Consider the following 21,280-nt stretch of genomic DNA (forward strand, 5'->3'; position numbering starts at 1 on the left):
TCGTATATGAAAGATGTTATAATTAAATAACTAGATATTTTAAAACTTGTACCAGATTTAATTGAGCTCCATGATATATGAAATATAAGTATGTTTTGCTTTTTGATGCATGATGCAAGTAGTAATTTTTGCATTATGTTATTCATTTTTTACTGACAAGTGCACAGTGGATCTTCTTCATATTAGGTTATGTAATCTATTATTATATTTAAAAATTTAAACTATAGTTGATTTTGTCTAATAAAGTATATATTAGTAATGTAATTGTGATTTTTTAAATTTTATTATATTAAGAAATTGAATGTTATAATGTTAAAAATAATTATTTGTTAAATGGTGTATTTTAATATTTGTAATTAGAGTTTATTTTTTATGGGTTTTAGTGGCGGTTTTGAGATTTAGTGACAAAGTTTAAGTTTTAGTGGCGGATTTCTAACATGAATGTTAATATTTTGTGATAGTTTTAGTGACGCACTATGAGATTTAGTGACCGATTTTAAATTTCTGCCAAAATCTTTATCTTTTTGATCATTTGCGACGAACCAAATCTGTCTATTTTTATTTTTATTTATTAATATTAAATGGTAAAAAACTGGCACGTGGCACGTCAACAAAAACTTAGTTGGAGGTACCATTATTACGATTGAAAAATTATACGCAAGTGATTGTTTGAAGGAAATTTTTTAGAGAATTAAAAACGAATTTCGGTATATTGTTGGGACTACAAGCTTATTTAACCCAATAATATATTTGTGTTTTATAACTCTCCATGTTCATTGTATCTCTCATATAATTTTTTTTATTTATTTATTATTCTTATTCATGACTTGACAATAACTTGTAGCTGGTGAAGAAATTATCTAAAAATAATGCTTAAAAAAATTGGTAGGTTAAGATAAAGTTAGAAAAAATGTAGGTATCCATAACTATTTTGTTGACGTAAACAATCTTTCTCATCAATAACTTATACATATGAATCTTTCTCTCAATAATTTTTAGAGTGGCCACAATTAGCTTTGATCAATCTAGAATTTAAGATGCTTTGCTTGCATCAAAATATTCCTTACATCTTGTCAAAAAAAAAAAAAAACATTATGTCTTATTTTTCATAGGTGTGAATGAGAGTATAATGAATGAATGCATAAGTTTCTGCTATCATTTTCCTATCTACAATTTTATGCAAAATCATTTAAATAGTATTTATTTTTCTTTATGAATCTAGTATCTCTACTCTATGGACATGTGTAGAGACTAATTCTTCTTCAATAAATTTAACATACTTTTTCATAATCTCAATATTATTTGACTCTTTAATTGCATAACCCAAGAATTCGGATCCATTTTCATATGTCACCCAAATAAATCTCTCTAACTTCATTTATTACTGCTTTTTTTATTAAACTTATTGTCGTTTTTCTTTTTCTTTAAGTGTTTTGATCAGACAACAATTCTGATTCTGTTTGTGTAAGAGTGTGACTGACACACAATTCAGACAAAAACAAAAATGATGTTCTTCTCTTTCCTTAAATCTTGTCCATGCATTCTTCTCTTCCTCTTGTTTACGCTCTTTTACACTTCAACAGGTTCTTGTTTTTCTTCTTACATTTATTATATAGTTTTCAACTTTTTATTCCTTCTGTGTTTTTGGTTCATGGGGTTGTCCTGTTTTGATGGAAAGTTTTGCTCTTTATAAGGGTTTTTCAAAACAAATAAAGGATCAATTGTGATTGTTTGCAAAAGTTTTGCCATTGAAATAGATTTTTCTGATTAATTCATCGATCTTAAGACCATATGCGGTAGTCTGTCTTGCATACCTCAAAGACGACTCTATGTATCCTATATTGATCCGATTTAGAGTAGTCGGTCAAATTACTCTACTATGAAAGAAATGTTTAATTCTTAAATATCTATGTACATATGTTTTTTTTTTTTTTTCTAGTAGCCTAACAACTATAAATGTTTACAGAAGCTTATGATCCACTTGACCCAAATGGAAATATCACAATCAAATGGGATATTATTAGCTGGGCACCTGATGGTTATATTGTGAGTACATTCTCTTACTAATATTACAAACATTTTACCTATGAAGTGCAGACGCGCCAGACATAGAGACAGATGTCACCGATAATAATTTGAAAAAATAATAAATTAAACTTAATTACAAATGTCATGATTAATGTCCAACAATGACATGGACTCAAACATGTATTTTTTCAGAGGTGTCGATGCTACAAAATGTTTTACTATTTAATGGAACACATTTGTGATGGATTTCATGTTCACACCAGTTGCTCTCAATGTGGACAGGCCGTTGTTACAATGTACAACTATCAACGGTATCGTCATATAACGCCGCCAGGATGGTCATTAGGATGGAAATGGGCAAAGAAAGAGGTAATATGGTCCATGGTGGGAGGGCAGACAACTGAACAAGGAGATTGCTTAAAATTCAAGGAAATCATTCCACATTGTTGTGAAAGAACTCCAACAATCATTGATTTACTTCCCGGTGCGCCTTATAATCAACAAATCGCAAATTGCTGCAAAGGCGGTGTACTCACCTCATGGACACAAGATCCAACAAATTCGGTCGCATCGTTTCGAATCACTGTCGGTAGAGCTGGCACGACTAGCAAAACTGTCAGACTGCCACACAATTTCACGTTGAAAGCACCAGGACCGGGTTATACATGCGGCCCGACAAAAATTGTGAAACCGACTAAATTCGTATCGAAAGATAAAAGGAGAGTGACACAAGCACTTAGTAAGTTAATCATCTTTTAAGTTCATTTAAGTACTTGTCGTATAAGCTATCTTGGAGAGTGTATGGAAATCAACTTATGATTAATCTCTGATTTTTTCATAGTGACATGGAATGTGACATGCACATATTCACAATTTCAAGCTCAACAAATTCCAACTTGCTGTGTTTCCCTCTCGTCTTTCTATAACGATACTATAGTACCATGCCCGGCATGTTCCTGTGGCTGCCAAGGCAACACGGCCCAATCGGGAAGCTGTGTAGAGTAAGATTTCGTTACTTTTTTGAAACTACAATTTCCTTCTAAATAGAAATTAATATTATACACTCACACACACTTATCATTTTTTTGTTGGTGTGATTAAAGTCCAACAAGAAGCGCGCCACATTTAGCCTCGGTTGTTCACAGCCCTGGAAAGAATATCATTGCGCCTTTGGTTCGATGTACTAGTCATATGTGTCCGATCCGAGTTCACTGGCATATAAAGCTCAACTATAGGGAATATTGGCGCGTAAAAGTTACTATAACTAATTTCAACTACAGGATGAATTACTCGGATTGGAACTTGGTTGTTCAACATCCAAACTTTGACAATCTGACTCAAATTTTCAGTTTCAATCACGAATCAATACTTCCCTACGGCTCGATAAGTAAGTTTATGTAAGATTTTTCAAGGATTTGCTATCTTATTATCGACATAAAATCCATAGTGTTGATCATTGGCACAAAACGTTTTGTTTCTTTGAACAGATGATACTGCAATGCTATGGGGAATTAAATACTACAATGATTTCCTCATGCATGCTGGTCCTAGTGGCAATGTACAGTCAGAGATACTTTTTGGTAAGGATAAATCAACTTTTACGTTCGATAAAGGTTGGGCGTTTCCTCGAAGGATCTATTTCAATGGCGACATCTGCGTGATGCCACCGCCCGACGCTTATCCATGGTCACCTAATGACAGTTCCAGACAAGAGGTTTCTTTTCTTGCTTTGACGATGGCGTTGTTGGTAGCATTAGTGTTTTGCGCGTATGTCTAAAGTTCATATATGTGGCACGCGCAACTCGGCTACCTAAAATTTTGATTCTTACGAGAGTTTTGACTCGATTTCGGGATACCAATTTTGGAATTCTAACCAAGTCACATCCAGTGACAATTCAAGAATAGCTGTTCATTTGGCCTATGATTTGTTTTTTAGTTTCAACATAAGGGTTGAATTCACCACTTTATTGTTATTTTTTTCTATTCTAATGGTTTGATTGATGTATAGGAAATACTTAGAGGAACACAAACAGAATCATGGTAATGGTTTGTTCTTTTGCAGCTAACCCCCTATCAAGTAAGAAAATGTTCTGGTTGTTGTTATTTGTATTGACCTTAATATTGTCCAAAGAAACACACTAAAAGAGAGATGAATTATTAATTGTTGCATTGCAATAACATCTTAATGTCATGTTTCAAACAAATGCCTTGTTTGGACAAATAGTTTCATTAAGTACTTCCATTATAAATGTTTATCATAAAGTGTATGCATAATTTACTTTATAATTAGTTAAAAACCCGTGCGAATATTCGGGTCAAAAAATTAGAATGATACCCACAATAATAAACTAGTTAAGTTAGTTTTAGTTCAGTTAACTTGCAAACTAAATGTACCACAACTAACTTGCTTAGGGAGTGTAACTAACTAGAAAAATTCTAGGAGAACAAAACTCATTTAAGTAACTCAAATTTTGTTATTTATTAAAAAACATCTATGATGAGTTTGTCTTTTTTTCTGTAAAGGAGGGAAAATGATCAAGCTGCATCCACAAAACAACTTGAAAAATGTTAGAACAACAACAAATAACAAAAGAATACATCAAAACATAAATAGCAAACAACAAGCACAATATTCGTTTATGCAGTTCGACTAAGTGTGTCTACAACTACAATTACGAAGTAATTGTTGTTTTATACTAATATTTGAATAAATTATGATTTCAATTTACAAGTGATATGTATAACATTACAATTCATATCACTAAAATTTTGGCAACAACAGGAACTACATCTACAACATAAATGTGGTTAGTAGAAATATCAGAAGAAATATCACAAGAAATACCAAAAGAAATGTAAAAATATAAAACAACTTTAATTTCAGCACAAACAGGACATAATTAAGTATCAGTTAAAATATCACAAGTGTCACCAAAATCAGACAGAGAAGGGAAATCAATAGAAAGTAAATTAGGATATGGTTTGTCAACAAAATCAGCAAGCCATTCAATTTGGAAAACTGAATGTTCTCCCATGAGGTGTTAATCTAGCATCTGATGGGTTGTTTTGTTGTTGCATATACTGTTGTTATGTAGAAAAAAATTCCATATGATAGGTTTGTTGTTACTTGTAGTGGACAAATCACTGTAATTGTACCCATCATAGTTGTTGGATTGAGGATTGTATATATTTGTTGCATATGCTAGAGGAAAATCAACATTTGGGGGATCTTGCAAGGTGGGACATGAATCTGTTGGATGCTTAGGAGAAGTGAAAATATCAAAAACCATCGTCCTTTTAGAGTTACCTAGTGCTAAATGTTTTACCAATGAAGTAATCTCATTAAGTTTGTTTTCTAGATTTTGGTTGGAAGTAGAAGAAGCTTGAATCTCATTCAATCCTCTTGTCAATAGTGTTGAATTGTTTCTGATCGTAAATTGTTGAGAGTTAATTGAAATATTCTCAATCAAGATTTTTCCTCTTCTAGGATCTTATCAACAAGCGCTGCTCCACTAGCAGCATTTAAGATGTTTCTATTCATAGGCATCAGACTCTCACATAAATATTGGATGAGTAGTTGTTCACTAATCTAGTATTGAGGACAACTTAACTCTAGTTTTCTCGAATCTCACTCGGTATTCATTCAAAGATTATATGTCAATCTGTCTAATGTCACATATTTCTTTTTTGATAGAGCGGATCTCAAGGCAGGAAAATATCTCTTTAGGATCACTTTTTTCAAATAAGACAAACTTGTAAAAGAGTTTGGTTCAAGGTAGTACAACCAATATTTTTCAACATCTCGTAGTGAGAATGGAAAGACTCCTAGGTTGATAGGACTCTAAAACTAGAATTCTTAAATTAATTAATATTATCAAGAGAGTCTAATGCAACGACGTTAATTTGATCAACAATCACACACTAGTAAAAAATAAGTTGTTAAAAACATTATTTAGGGATGCGACATTGGATTTGTATTGAAGAGACTCCTATTTCAATTACCTAAGTTTATAATCAATAAAGTTATGAAGGGTTTTTTTTTTTAATCAAATCTGTCTGCTCATTGATGTTATTTGTTTGTTATTGTTTTGGTTTTGATGAATTTTCATTTTCATTTTTTTCTGGCGAGGAATGACAGGAGAGAGTGGAGGAGTCGAACCAAAATGAGAATAATCAGAACAATTGAGATTTGTAAGCATGTAGTGCAATTGATTTGTCCTATTATTTTCAATATAGTAAAGTTGATTGTCATTTTATTTTCAATATAGTAAAGTTGATTGTCCTTTTATTTTCAATAGAGTAAAGTGGATTATTGTTTCAAAGCAAAATCGTCAAATTTGCCTTTTATTATTCTAATTAATTGGTATTCGAAATTTGATAATAATGCTAATAAATAAAATATTTATTTAATAAAAGTTAATATGATCTAATTAATAAAATGAAATTAATAATAGTGCTAATAAATAAAATATTTATTTAATCAATACTATATGATCTAATTAATAAAATAAAATCAATAATTGCATATTCAACCATTTGTGTATTAGATAGATTTATTACATTCAAATGTTTTATATATAGAATAACGTGATTTACTGGAAATTAATTTCATAATTGTGCTTTTGAAATTTTAATAGCTAAATATTTTTCACTACTGTAGTGAAAATTATTTTTTTCTCAAATTTTATATTTTTAGTATATTAACTATAAATATGCAATTGTTGTTGACATAAATACATTTATTTTAAATCTAATTTTTTTTATTTCTACGATATTTACAATTATTACAATTATATTCATTTGTACAAAAATTAATATAAATTATAAATTAAATGTTAAACTTATTATAGTTCAAGTAGTAATATTTTTATACTCTTAATGTTTTAATATATAAATGCAACCATAATAGATATTATTGTTTCTAATTAAAAAAATTAAAAGTATAGTTTCAAACATAAGCTAAATGATTTTATATGCAAATATAAAAGTTTAATATGAATTATTATAAAATAATGTAATTTTATTTCTAATATATCCGTGCGGAGCACGGGTGGACAATCTAGTTTATCTAATTAGAGTGATTTTGAATTGAATGGAACTTTTTCCTAATACTTTAAATTCTAGTTAAAACTCTAAAAAAAGCACGAACTATTTATAAAAAAAACAATAAAATGTAATGTAAAATTCACTAAAAATGATATAATGATTGAATGTCATCGATCGACTATAGAAGTTCATAGGAATAAAAACCATTATGAAATAGCCTTTCAAAATAAAGTCTCTAGGATCATTAAAATATGTTATAAGCTTAGGGATAGCAAGATCATATATAGGAATTCACTATACAAATATTATGCAAACATTCTATCTCATAGTTACATAACTCAAGTTAGTTAGTTTAGTTCAAGACGGTTATGAGCTCATAGAAAGTTAGTTAAAATCTAAAACTTAATAAACAAATTACTTACCTCATTTCATTTTGTACATATACTTTTTGTGTACTAGGAAATTAGTTAAAATTAATAACACAAAAAATTTTAATATTATGAAAAAATATATAAAAATGTAAAATAAAGTATTATTTGAGACCCTATAAAAGAGCTTATTTTGGCTCCAAAATAAACCAATCATTAATCGCTTCTCCTTTCTTCACATTCTTCCGTATAAATAAGTGCTTTTTTCTCATTTCTTCTTATTCTTCAAAATTTTCTCTTTCACTCTTCTTAGTGTAACAAGAATTTCATAAACCGTTTTCTGCTAAAAATCTCAACTCTCTCTCTCTTCTCCAATGGCTGCTCCTGAGATTAGCTGGAATAGGTATTTTGCTTCTTCCTTTCTTCATTTCCAATTTTTCTTTTCTTTCTTTCTTTCAATCTTTCTATCCAATTTTCATCAACTGTTAGATGATTAAAGATTTTCTACGTGTCAAAGAAACGGAAGCAAAAAAAGTAGTAATTAGTAGTAACAATCAATCACTGCTTTATGATGCTTATGAGCTGAAAATGTAGTAGTAATGAATAAAGTTTTGATTTTTTTGGTCATTAAGATGTATTTTTTTTCAAGATTTATTCAAGATTCTTGGTTGAATGGTCATTATGTGCAACTGTAATTATGGCGGAAAAATTCGATTGTGTTTTCGTCTCGGCTCGAGTAGTTTAAACTAGTCGAACGATGTCCCCGAATGTATTTATGGTTCGGTGTTCAATTCGGCTTTTCGTTATGTATTCTTTTATGTTCAAATCTTGTATGAAAGCTAGAAATTGGTGAAGCTTCTTATCCTTATTGAGTTTGGTTGTTTGTTTCTGTAGGCTAGATGTAATGAAATTCTATGCAGGGGGGGCTGGACTATTTTCTGGTATTACTGTGTTACTCTACCCTATCTCTGTTGTGAAGACTAGGATGCAGGTTGCTACAAAGGATACTGCAGAGAGAACTGCATCTTCTGTTGTCAAAGGATTGCTTAAGAAAGACGGCGTCCGTGGTTTGTATAAAGGGTTTGCGACGGTCATTACTGGAACAATACCTGCCAGAATGGTATTTCTCACTTTCTTAGAGACCATTAAGGAAGCTTCCTTCAAGATGGTTAAACCGTTTGAACTATCTGAAACTAGTCAGGCTGCCATAGCGAATGGCATTGCAGGCATGACATCGTCAATTGTGTCACAAGCTGTGTATACTCCAATTGATGTGGTACTATTCTCTTCTCTCATCTTCTTCCTTATCAAAATGTTATAGCATTCACTGATTCTTAATTGCTTATTACCTTCAGATTAGCCAAAAGTTGATGGTGCAAGGGTACTCGGGCCATGCCCAGTATAGCGGTGGTTTGGATGTTGCTCGAAAGTTAATAAGGTCCGAGGGCTTCAGGGGACTATACAGAGGGTTTACTCTATCTGTTATGACTTATTCACCATCTAGCGCTGTATGGTGGGCAACTTACGGGTCGAGTCAACGCTTCTTATGGAGGTCACTTTTGTATTACCTTTTTCTTTAGTTTTATGTGTTTTATCAATTATCAAATGATTAGGAAAACAATACCTGTAACCTGGCATAATTTTCTTTTACCTGTTACCTAAATTTAGACACTTAGGTTATCATACCATTAGTAGCATTTGTATATTGACAGAGCATGTATAACTTTGTACTCCATTAACCACTATGGTTTATCAAGTAATTTGCATGATAATGATATTCAGGTTATATGTAAATTGTATTATGAATGATATATGTAAATCTCATTATAGCATAGTTCCAAAACAGCCAAAAATCTGATACAGGTTTTGAAGTTTAGCCTGACCAGATCATGTTATGTATTATTATTCATCCTCAAAGGATATAGTTATACTGTTTTGAAATTCATTCATGAATTTGTATCTGTGTTGAACTGAGGAAAGTTGGGGGAAAAAAAGAGAAAACTTATCAAGAGCTTGAACCAGTTTTCCCTGAGTTGAATCTTTTTAAATGGTTGATTTTATCATTAACAGAGCAATAAAATTTCACTTCACCACATGCATACAAAGATTTTATTTCAGCAGAATTAGGCAAACCATCAATATTGAGGAAAATAATCATCTGCCCCGGTTGCTTTGACAGATTCTTGGAAGATGATGTCAAATCAGAGGAAGCTACTCCTAGTATGCCAAAGATTATTTTAGTTCAGGCAGGAGGGGGTGTCATTGCTGGTGCTACTGCATCGTGCATTACAACTCCTCTGGATACAATCAAGACACGGCTACAGGTATTCATTGCCTTGTTGACAATGTTTCTATCTCTTGCAATTAGTGATGACAATGTAATCGTTGAATCCAAGTGCCATGTTATCTGTTTTGCGCCTTTTCTTCATTCTGAAAAATGATTTATTTGATACCTATTTTCTCTGTAGCCTTAGATTATCATGAATGCAAAGACAGCAAAACATGTAGTGCCTTAGATATTTATTTTAGCGCATCAACCGATTCCTGATTTTTTTTCTGACTAAATGGCTTGCGCCGCAGGTGGTAGGACATGGAAAGAAAATCTCTATTAAACAAGTTGTTAAGGAATTGATCAGTGAGGATGGTTGGAAAGGTGTATATAGAGGATTTTGTCCAAGATTGTTCAGCACATCAGCATGGGGAACTTCAATGGTATTGGCTTATGAATATCTGAGTAAGAACTCTTGTTCTCTGATTAGATACTGTCTGTTCATAAACTTGTTTGCTTATTATGATTTTATCTGTAAATATTTGTAGCTCATTTTTAACAGTATTTCATTGTCATTCACTCAGAGCGCCTATGCGTAAAAGATAAAGAAGCAGCTGGTCAGTAATCTGGAAATCTTTCAACTGATATGGTCCCAAAAAGTGATTAATTGAGTTCCTTTTGTGGGATAGTAAACATGGATTAGCTGATAGAATCTGCTGCTTAAATTTAAGCAGGCAGCCATTATAACTGATTTTTCAGGAAATACTCATTGGATTGATAGATATGGAAATTTTCCTACTATAGGAAAATATTATTTTCATTTTTTTTTTAGACAATTACATTGGATTAGGTGTATTCTTTTCTAACATTGATATGGATAATGTACAGTGGAAGGAATGAGACTATACATACGTATATAAAAAAAAGTTACACATGTTTGTTTTTGGTTCTACTTTCCCTCTAATTTCTTATCTGTAACCAAATAGACGAATGTGAGTTTTTTTAATGATACAGGGAAAAATAATTTTGCTAAGTAGGAGATATTGTGATCTATACTGGGTTTTATAGTATCTATAATTTATTTTATAAATATTACATGTACAAAAAACAATTTGTTAGAAGAGCAGCATGTGAAAAGAATGCCAAAATAGGGAGTTGATTTCTTAAATTATAAAATAATAGTAAAAAAAGTTATAAATAATAATTTGATTTGATTGAACAATGGCAAAGTGAATTAAGCCTGAAAGGCAATGTGGATTTCACACTTTGAAAAAAACCATAGTCATGCTCAGAAGAAGAAAAAATTAGGAATCAATTAGTGTTTGATTGAGTTGAAAAACAACAATATTGATATATTATTAGATTTCAAAAGTTAAAAACACTTGGACGTATAGCATACTTTCATACAAATCTTTTCATTGTAACTCAAGGAAGATGCTCATATCTATTTTTGTTACTTTTTGATTGACACAATAATAATAAAATTCAAAATTTGTATTCCATACAAACCAAATTCACCCAAAATCTAGTAATAAATATGGGAAACACAAACTACAAAGAAATCGGTATTCCTACAATGTAATTTCTGCAAAAATGACATACTCAAATATCCTTAATCATTCCTTGGCAACGTTTTCATCAGTCACTGTCAATAATGACATACTCAAATATCCTTGATCATTCCTTCTTGGCATTCATTTGATCATGAATGTTCTCATCTTTGTCAGTGTCATCCTCGTCACCATCTTCATTCGCACTATCATTATCATCTTCATCATCATTAACTTCCTCCTCACTTTCATCATTATTATCATCTTTGCTATCACAAATTTTACCATCATCATGTTTCCCGACGACTCCATTCTTTTTGGCATAATCTTCCAGGGATGAATTTGGAAATAATTGTCCTACTTTGTTATCATTTGTATCTGCCAGAGTTTCTTTTGAACTCTTAGATTTGCCTTTGTTGTTCATCTGATAGTAAAAGTAGAAAGAATGATCAGAAACACATGTTTAGCGTACAGAACATTATGGCAAACATGGTATGAACAATATATGTATTGCCTTTTTGGCCTACCCTTAGAATATCATATAAACTCAAAAGCAAATGATGTGATGCCATGTATAGGCATCAACAACAGTTGAAAGGGCACTACAGTTATTCATATCAAGTTGGGTGGAATGATTTTCAAGTAACAAATCAATAGTCATGTTTTATTTCAAGATTTGTCATGATTAGATTGAAAAAGTTAGGAGAGAAGAGAGACTGGATATGCTGTAAAGAAACAAATTGCGTTGATATTAGTATCTTACAGCACGCAATAGGGATCTCCTTTCTCTCTCGCTAGCGTTCTTAATGGCCTGCAACCAAAATATCAGTATTATTTCGAGTTTCTACTATGCAGAGATGAACAAGTCTTACATTCAAAAGAAAGGCAACGAAAAGAAGTGGAAAAAGTGGGTGGGAAACAAAAAGAAACCTCCTCAAGCATCTTTTGCTCAGCCTCAACTTCTGTAGAGTCCCTACAAGAAACAAAAATTCATATCAACCAAGATTCATCTTTTCAAAAGTTTCATACCATATCAAAAATGATTTATCATTTCCTTTGTCGAGTGTTTGGGTCAGGAAATGCTAGCTCTTGTTCATTATTTTGCAGAATAAAACATAATCTTACAAACAAACTGAATTGGTGAATCTTTCATCAAATGTGAAAGAACAGTGATTATTAAAAATAAAATGTGAAGGTCTCTGCAGTTGCGCGCAGAGAATACCCAGTTTATACCAACAAAAAAACAACGTGAAAGACAACCTTCCAACTATACGCTCCACACGGCAACAACATTTTGCGCAAACACGATGTTCCTTAGCACAAGCTACATTAACATAAAAGCCAGTCAGTAAAGAACACATAATCACAAAGGAAATTCAACTTTCAGTTTTTTACTAATTTCATCTAGGCTAAACACTCTTGAGTTTAATAACTACTCACTCACATACCTTCAACCCTAAACAAAATTTGCCTAGAGGTCCAATCATATTTCACCATCTTACAACACCATTGCTTTTATTGTTCCAAATCTTTCGGTTTACATTCTGTTTTTTATGTATCTCCTTGAATCACTTTTCACACATTCACAAGCTCCAACTAATTGAACTCACGCCTTATTTCTCTTTCCACCTCCACATTTCCAAAAATCAATTATTTTCTTTCATATCACACTAATACTAATAGGCTGTTTGTTTCCACAGCGGTTTGAAGGTCAAACTCATACCTAAGTGGAAGCAACAGTTTTTAGCTTCTGTAAATCAGTCAAAATTGCATTTGGAAGCGATTTGAGTTGTGCAAAAGCTAAATCAAATGTAAACTAATTCTGCAGATATTTCCCAAAAGCACTTTTCACAAACACATAAAACTCACAAACTCCAACTAATTGAATTCATACCCTTCTTTCTTTCCAACTCCACACTCTTAAAAATTCAATCTATTTTCCATACTCAACTAATAATTTAGCAAATAACAATTAAGCAAAGCCCCAAACTAATAAGAAAAATTAAACAAATTAAGTGTAAATAAATAATATCACTAACCAAAACATAAATTATGGTAAGCTTGACGAACAGCGCGCTTTGAACATCTTTGACTGCAAGAAACCAAACAACAAAAAAGACAACTTAATTAACTAATCAATGAATCAACAAAATGCCAAAAAAATATAAATAATAGAAAAAATTGAGTTTATTAATGTAAATATAACAAAAAGAAGAAGAAAAAAAAACAATATAGTACCATTTAGCAGGTTCATGAAGAGGCTTGTACTTTCCATAACGCCGTTTCCAATCAATTTGTTCCTTACAGCGAGGGCACACTCCAGTTATCTCAGATAAAGGTCTAAATCGTCCTCCAACTTCCTGTATTGTAGGTGAGTTATTATATATAAATATGTGTGTATACATATTTAAAACATTATATTAGAATGAAAAAAAAAAAGAGTAACTTCGGAAGAAGAAGAATAAGAAAAAGAAAGAGTTAGATACAGTTTCATTGATCTTGACACCAGCATTAGGTTTCCAAGCAATCTTGTTCTGATGTTTGGGGGGACCAGTTTTCTTTCCGGTGCTCATCTTCGCCGATTCCCTTCCACGTATCTACGACTCTGGATCAATGAATGTGAATTATTATCTAACTTTTATAGCATCAATCCCCATAATTTGGTATCGCAGTTACTAACCTCTCAATTTTTAAAATCACTTTTGAAAAAGCATAAACCTCCACAGCTAAAATCAAGCACATATTACATACACATCGACATGCATACTAAATCAATCCTTGAAACACCTTAAAGGCAAACCTACTCATATGAAATCATGAATTCTCAACAAATAATATATATGCAAGTATGTCAATATCATTAGAAACATGTTCAGCTCAAAACCAACACAACCAAACTCACTGACATTTCAACAAACACCTTGTTTGCAAAATCAAAGCATATACCAGAAGAATAACTAGCTCTAGACACATCAATCAAGAGAAACAAACAAGTGAAGCAGAACAATCAGTTGCACGTGAAAAATATGCACTCCCCATGCAATACCCAAAATTTTGGATTCAACCAAAACCCTATAAATGAAATTTTTACCAATAAAATTAACAAAAACACAAACAATAATGGAATCTATAACTGTCCATAGACCATAAAAAATAAAAATAGTTACGATAACAAGAATTCAGAAATGAGTAGGAATTAAAAAAAGAAAGAGAGTCTATGTGGCTTACCTCACACAGGAAGCGAAAGGAAGAGGGAGAGAGATCGAGAAAGATGCAGCAGTGCTGCTGATTTTGGCGGAGCTGAATGACGGCGAATCGGCTTGAGTGTGTGACACTAGATTTTCCTTTGGTTGGGGTTTTCCCCTTTCTAGAAGGTATTTTTTTTAAAAATAAAGTTAATTTAATTTAGGGTTAATTAAGTTTCTAGTCCCTATAAATTAGTCACCCTGCAAAAATAGTCCATATTAAAATTTTCTTCAAACTTTAGTCCCTAAAACATCAGATGTTAGCAAATTTCATCCTGGCTGTTAAATTTCATTAACAGTGAATGACATGGCATGTATGACATGGAGATAATTTTTAATCTTATTGCCAGTTTGGAAATATTTGAAACATAAGGAGATTGTGTTCAGAGATTGTTACATTTCCATTTCCCCCCAAATCAAAAACCCTAGTTGCGCATGGAGAAGAGTTGTTCGTGGTGGTCCCAAGTTCGTGAGCTCCATTCTTTATTGTTCGTGGTGGTCCCAAGTTCGTGAGCTGCAAAATATTGTTCGTGGTGGTCCCATTTAGCATCGCTTTCTTCAATCTTCTTGTGGTCCCAGGTAAATCCCTTTATCTCAATATAGTATGTTAGGGTTTCATCTTTACTGCTATAGTGAAACCGAAAACCGTTGTAGATGTTTGTTAACCTAGGTTTTATTTTTAAATGGTATTCAACAGGAAAATGTCTAGGTTCAATGTTGTGTTTTATATTAAAGGGTGTTTTGTAAAAGACCCAGACATTAGGTATGAGAGTGGGGATGTACTTGGGTTCAGCAACCAACACATAGATTTTTGGTCATTTTTTGAAGCCTGTGACTTAGTGAAAACCATAGAGCCTGATTTTGATGATACAAATGTTAAGATGTGGTGGAACCCCGAGAATGGAAATTTTGATGAAGATTTACTAGCATTTAAAGATGATGCAGATGCTGTTGAATTATCAGCCATAGTGTTTGATAAGAAATGTAACGTTGAGATATACTGTGAGCCAAAACCTGAGGGTGGGGTGAGTTCATTTATGGATAAGATTAAGTGGAAGGGAAAGGGTGTACTGGATGATGAATCAAGTGATGAGTCAATTAGGGATGTCCATTTTGATGATAGTGAGGAGGAAAGGATGAGGGGTTTTGAAGAGGAGATGACTGGTGTAGATGCTGAGCCTACAAAACAAAATGTACCTTGTGGGTCAAGTAGGCAATGTGAGAAAGTTTTTGTAACAGAAGAATTGGGTAAGCAACATGTCATTGAAGACGAATACATGACTGATGAGCTGGACAGTGGAGCTGAAGATGATAGCTCTGATGAGAGGCCTTGTGTTATAAGGTTCAATGAAGAAGATAAGTTGAGCAAAGAATATGTGTTCAAAGCAGGGATGGAGTTTCGTTCCTTGAGACAATTTAAAGATGCAATACTTGAGCATAATGTGTTAAATGGAAGGGATATCAAGTTTGAGAAAAATGACTCAAATAGATGTAGAGTGGTCTGCAAGGATAATAAAAAATGTAATTACACAGTTTTGTGTAGTAGAGTGTTATCTACTGCAACTTTTAGGATTAAAACACTTTTTGATAAACACAAGTGTGGAAGACAGTTTTTTAACAAAAGCGCTAAGGCTGAATGGGTTGCTAAGGTTATTGTTGATGGGATTAAGAACAACAGTAAGATGAAACTAAATGAGGTAGTGGCAGATATTAGATCAAGGTATTCCACAGAAATTCCAGGATGCAGGGCCTTTAAGGCTAGGCAAATTGCTAGACAAATAGTTGATGATGGCAGCTTCAAAAAGAAGTTTGGAGGAGGTACCTTGTTCAGAGATTTGATGATGGCAGCTGCCAAGGCTACCTACTTTGAGGCACATGAAGCAAAGATGCTAATGATCAAGGAGGCAAAATTGGAAGCTTATGAATGGTTAGAGGCAATTCCCAAGAACAAATAGTGTAAGCATGCTTTCCCCTTTTTCTCAAAATGTGATGTCTTGATGAACAATTTAAGTGAGTCTTTTAATGCCACCATATTACTTCAAAGGGACAAGCCAATAATTACAATGCTAGAGTGGATTAGGAATTATATGATGGGTAGGTTTGCAACCCTTAGAGAAAAAGTGGAAGGATATAAGGGACAAATAATGTCCAAACCATTGAAAAGGATAGATAGAGAGATTGAGAAGAGTGCAAGTTGGTTAGCCACATATGCTGGTAGATTATCTTTTCAAGTTACACATGTACTTTTTAGTGAGAGCTATGTTGTTGACCTAGAAAAACATACTTGTAGTTGCAATTTTTGGGATCTTGTTGGTATACCATGCAGACATGCAGTGGCAGCAATATATATGAAGGTGGATGATCCTGTGTCATATGTAAACAAGTGCTACCATAAGAGCACATATGAGGCATGCTACAGTGAGGTAATCACCCCACTGAATGGGCATAATAAATGGCCTAGAACAAACAATCCAGACATGTTTCCACCACTCTATAAACGTGGTGCAGGTAGGCCAAAGAAGCTACGTAGGAGAGAGCCTGATGAAGCTAACCAGAATAAGTGGCAAAGGACAAATACTAGCCATAGATGCAAGGTTTGTTTTCAGTTAGGCCACAACAAGAGGACCTGCAAAAAATGCCCAAATTGTTGTTGTAGACAGGCCCACACAGGCCAGTCAAGCTGCTGAAGATGTTCCACCTGCTGAAGGTGTTCCACATGCTGAAAATGTGCCCACACAGGCCAGCCAAACTCATCAACCTACTAATGCAGCTAAGAAAAAGGTATGTGTGCAGACATATTTGTTTTATATATTGATTTTGAATACTTTGAATACTTTGATATGTGGATACTTTGGTTTATTTGTTTCAGCCCAAGAAGGTCAAGGCAAAGAAACCAAAAAACCCAACATCTAATGGAGCTGGACCAAGTGGGACCAAGTCTCCACCTATTGAGTTTGTTGAATGGGATGCTTCCACTCTTGAGGCCTTGCTGGATTGGGACGACATACTAAACATTCAGCCTTTGCGTGTGGACACTACACCAGTGGAGCATGAACCTAATGTGAATGAAAAGCCAATGCAGAAGTGGAGAAGGACACTACACCAGTGGAGCATGAACCTAATGTGAATGAAAAAGCCAATGCAGAAGTGGAGCAGGACACTACACCAATGGAGCAAGAACCTGAAACAATTGAGAAAGAAAAAGACAATGCACCAGTGGAGCAGGACACTACACCTGTTGAGCCTGAACTTGAAACCAATGAGAAAGAAATAGACAGTGCCCCAATTGAGAAGGACAGTGCACCAACAGCTGCTAAGCCCAGGTCTGGACCAAGAATTTTCTTTGGTCAGGCACCTAAAAGGGCCAAAATCCAGACCAAGCCAATTAAAGAGAAACCAAAGCAAGTTCAAACCAAGCCCAGAAAAAGTAACACTGATATGCAGGTACCAAAAAGGACTAGTGACCGGTTGAGGAGCCTGAAGACAAGGGATATTACAGGACCTGGAAAAAGATCAGATGACCCTATGGTGATCCCTGATGAAGGTGATGCAAGTGAGGATTCAACTTGTCATGCAATCAAGACAAAGAAGTGGGATGACATTTATAAAGGATTGACTCAGTGAAACAAGTGTTTGATGATGTATTTGCAACCTTTTTTTGTAAACAATGTTTTGGAACCATCTTTTTAATCTGTTTAATGTACTGATGCAGTTTGTGTTTATGGGTTGGAACCTTGTTTAATGTACTGATGTAGTTTATTTTGTAATGTACCGATGTACCTTTTTGAAGGTCTACTGATTATATGAATGTAAGGCTATGCCTAATTATGTCCATCAAAGTTATTCAATTCAGAGCTTAAGCAGTTATATACAATTCAATTATAGCTTATTACATTAAGTCAATTATAGCTTATTACAGTTCAATTATATACAAGTCAATTCAACTATAGCTTATTACATTAATTATAGCAGTTGTATAGAAGTCAGAGCTTAAGGAATTGTATAACAAACATTATTAAACTCAAATTTTAGTACTCAACACAAACATTAATAAACAAAATCCATTCAATTCATAATAAACTTCTGTTAAACATTACATATTACAACCTACATGTTCTTTTTAACCTTAATCTAATTCATTCTAACATTTATAAATAGCAATCAAGTACAAATTGATCATCAATGATACAATGAGGCAAACTGTCTTCATCTTTCCACATAATCCATCTGACCCAAGCTTCATCTCCATTTCCACGTTTTTCTTCACTTCTTGCTCATATAACTCTTTCAAGGTCCCAAACGTTTGCATCTCTCTAATCTTTGTTGCATCATTTGTCCATTCTTCATCAGCCTCGATTGCATCATGTCCTGACCCTATTTCATCATCCCATTCAAATAGATTTCACGTTTCATCGCTTTGCCACAGCGGACATCTCCAGAAGAGCCTCCCTCGATTGCGACCATTTTTGCAACGATAAGAAACCATACGCATATTACAAGCACAAACCTTCCATCTACGATTTGAAACTGATTGATATGAACCTGTTTTGCTTCTACTAGCAGACGAGGCCATACCTATTACCTGGGGCGCAGATCGAAAAAAGGAGACGAAAGATGGAGAAGAAGTATGGAGAAGAAAGATGGAGATGGAGCAAGGTGGAGAACAATATTAAGGTTCCATTTGGGGATTTCGCGCTGCAGATGATATAAAAGTATATGGGATGTTCAAGAATGAAAATAAAAATATAAACAATACCTACATGGCCATCCACGTAATCCACCGTTAGAGGAAACTAACAGATTGGACCATTTATGCTAACGTCAGAATTTATGGGGACCATTAATTGAAGCAATTTTTTACAGGGACTAAAAATGCAGGGTCGCGTTTTTACAAGGACCCCTGGCATAATTAACCCTTTAATTTATTAGAGAGGTTTGCGGTGCGTTTTGTCATCCGAATTAAAAATAAAAAATAAAAAATGCAATTCTCTTTAAATTGGTTGATTTTTCTTAAGAAATTAAATTATTAGACTTTGAGTTGGTTTGATTTTTTACAAAATTTTTATTTATTCGTACATACACATATAAAAAATAACATAATTTCATATTTTGTCCTTCATACTTTATTAAATAATAACAAAATGTTTCATATTTAAACAATAACTTTTCAATTAGTATACAAAAGTCAGATTAAACAAAAAAAATTAAAATAAAAAGCATAAAACAATATAAAAATATTATAATAAAATAGAAAAAAATAGAGAAGAAGAGAAATTAGAGAAGATGAAAAAAAAGCGGAAGAGAAGAGAGATTAGAGAGAAGAGGTGAAACCAAAACAAAATTGAAAGATAGAATGGTAGCATAAAAAAAAAAAGAACATAAGAGAGAGGATGTTAGAAAAGAAGAGACGAGATATATTTGGAGAAGAAGATAAGAAGAAGGCGCAATAATGCTAGGAGAGATTCGGAAACACTCAAACTAAAACTTCAAATGTAAGAAAGAAAAATTATTTGTAATTGTAAGGCTAAGGCAGAATAGATTTGGATTTGGGTTGGATGTAGGTTAAGTGAAGTTTGTATTGTAACATAATGTGGTTTTGTTCGATTTTCAAAATACAAACTGCAAACTAAACCAAACTACACTTTTTTTTAAGAAAGTGGTCCAAACACATCCAAATCAAATGTTACTTTTTGTGGTTTTCAGTTTGGTTCGGTTCGATTAGCTGGGTAGATTAGGTTTTGAACACCCATAATTAACACCATATAACCCAAGAAAAATTGTTGTAATATTTAAATTTTATGAAAAAAGACTAAAGTGTTAGAGTTTGCATGGCTGGTAATCCTTTGCTGGGGTTTGTAGCTGAAATACATGGAATCTCGTAAGGTGAACAAGATCTTTAGGAGCGCAACTCTAAAGAGGTTAAAGGAGGTGTTTAGAATTTCAAGCGAGGATCGAGCATGCATTTGGTGTATGAGGATGTGGTTGTAGTGGATGAGAATGATCAAGAAATTCCCACACTTAAAAAGTCCTATAAGAATTCAATGATGGAGAACTTTAATGGAGGCGAGCAAAATAATAACATTATGGCTGTTATTTTGGCTGGTGAAGAAATTGATAATATCTCAAGGGATGGTGAGGAAAAATGTCTATTGGTAGAAGAAAGGAAGACAGGTAAATATGATTGCTCAACTTTCATACTTTTGAGCAAATAAGAGAAAAATATTGACAAACCTTGGAATCTAGAGTTATTGTTAAACTCCTTGGTATGAAGATCGGATAAAAGGCCTTAAAAACTCGTTTCAAACAGATGTGGGTGAGGAATGACATTATCAATATTATAGATATGAGTAACGATTATTTTCTTGCTACTTTTTACGATAAAGATGATCAATATCATGCTTTAATGGTTTTCCCTTGTATGATATATGATCAATATCTAATTGTTAAAGAATGGAGCCCTATATTTCATCCGGATAGTGATCAAATTGAGAAGGTGACAATTTGGGTGATATTTTCAAGGTTTCCAATTGAATACTATGATTCAAAATTTCTTACATTCATTGGAAACAAATTCAGTAGAACAGTAAAGGTGGACAAGAACACTATTCTTCTGGAACGAGGCAAGTATGTGAGATTTTCCATGGAGGTTGATTTCTCAAAAATGCTACTTATTATGTTCATGATTACATATAGAGTCGATAAGGTGCAATACAAAGTGTTACATTTGTTATGTCTCAACAGTGAGAAGTTTGGTCACTATATGGAAAGTGATAG

General features: G+C 33.1%; 3 protein-coding genes across 3 annotated transcripts; 2 read left to right on the forward strand and 1 right to left on the reverse strand.

The window, feature by feature from the left end:
• Positions 1–1,507: 1,507 nt before the first annotated feature.
• Positions 1,508–3,868, forward strand: LOC131628687 (protein COBRA-like). The gene is made up of 6 exons (XM_058899516.1): positions 1,508–1,583; positions 1,967–2,046; positions 2,311–2,767; positions 2,870–3,029; positions 3,141–3,415; positions 3,516–3,868. The coding sequence occupies exons 1-6, from the start codon at positions 1,508–1,510 to the stop codon at positions 3,803–3,805; spliced, it is 1,338 nt and encodes a 445-aa protein (XP_058755499.1). The 3' UTR covers positions 3,806–3,868.
• Positions 3,869–7,708: 3,840 nt separating this feature from the next.
• LOC131628688 (uncharacterized) lies at positions 7,709–10,696 on the forward strand. The gene is made up of 6 exons (XM_058899517.1): positions 7,709–7,845; positions 8,337–8,718; positions 8,798–8,994; positions 9,622–9,766; positions 10,023–10,176; positions 10,296–10,696. Exons 1-6 carry the CDS (start codon positions 7,817–7,819, stop codon positions 10,334–10,336), a joined length of 948 nt encoding a protein of 315 aa, XP_058755500.1. The 5' UTR covers positions 7,709–7,816; the 3' UTR covers positions 10,337–10,696.
• Positions 10,697–11,224: 528 nt separating this feature from the next.
• LOC131628648 (uncharacterized) lies at positions 11,225–14,636 on the reverse strand. Its single transcript, XM_058899475.1, has 8 exons — positions 14,490–14,636; positions 13,748–13,866; positions 13,500–13,621; positions 13,301–13,353; positions 12,522–12,585; positions 12,192–12,234; positions 12,025–12,072; positions 11,225–11,685 (listed from the first exon to the last, which is right to left on the reverse strand). The coding sequence occupies exons 2-8, from the start codon at positions 13,832–13,834 to the stop codon at positions 11,389–11,391; spliced, it is 714 nt and encodes a 237-aa protein (XP_058755458.1). The 5' UTR covers positions 13,835–13,866; positions 14,490–14,636; the 3' UTR covers positions 11,225–11,388.
• Between the last annotated feature and the right edge of the window lie 6,644 nt (positions 14,637–21,280).

Source organism: Vicia villosa, unplaced genomic scaffold (assembly GCF_029867415.1).
Source record: "Vicia villosa cultivar HV-30 ecotype Madison, WI unplaced genomic scaffold, Vvil1.0 ctg.000470F_1_1, whole genome shotgun sequence".
Lineage (NCBI taxonomy): Eukaryota > Viridiplantae > Streptophyta > Magnoliopsida > Fabales > Fabaceae > Vicia > Vicia villosa.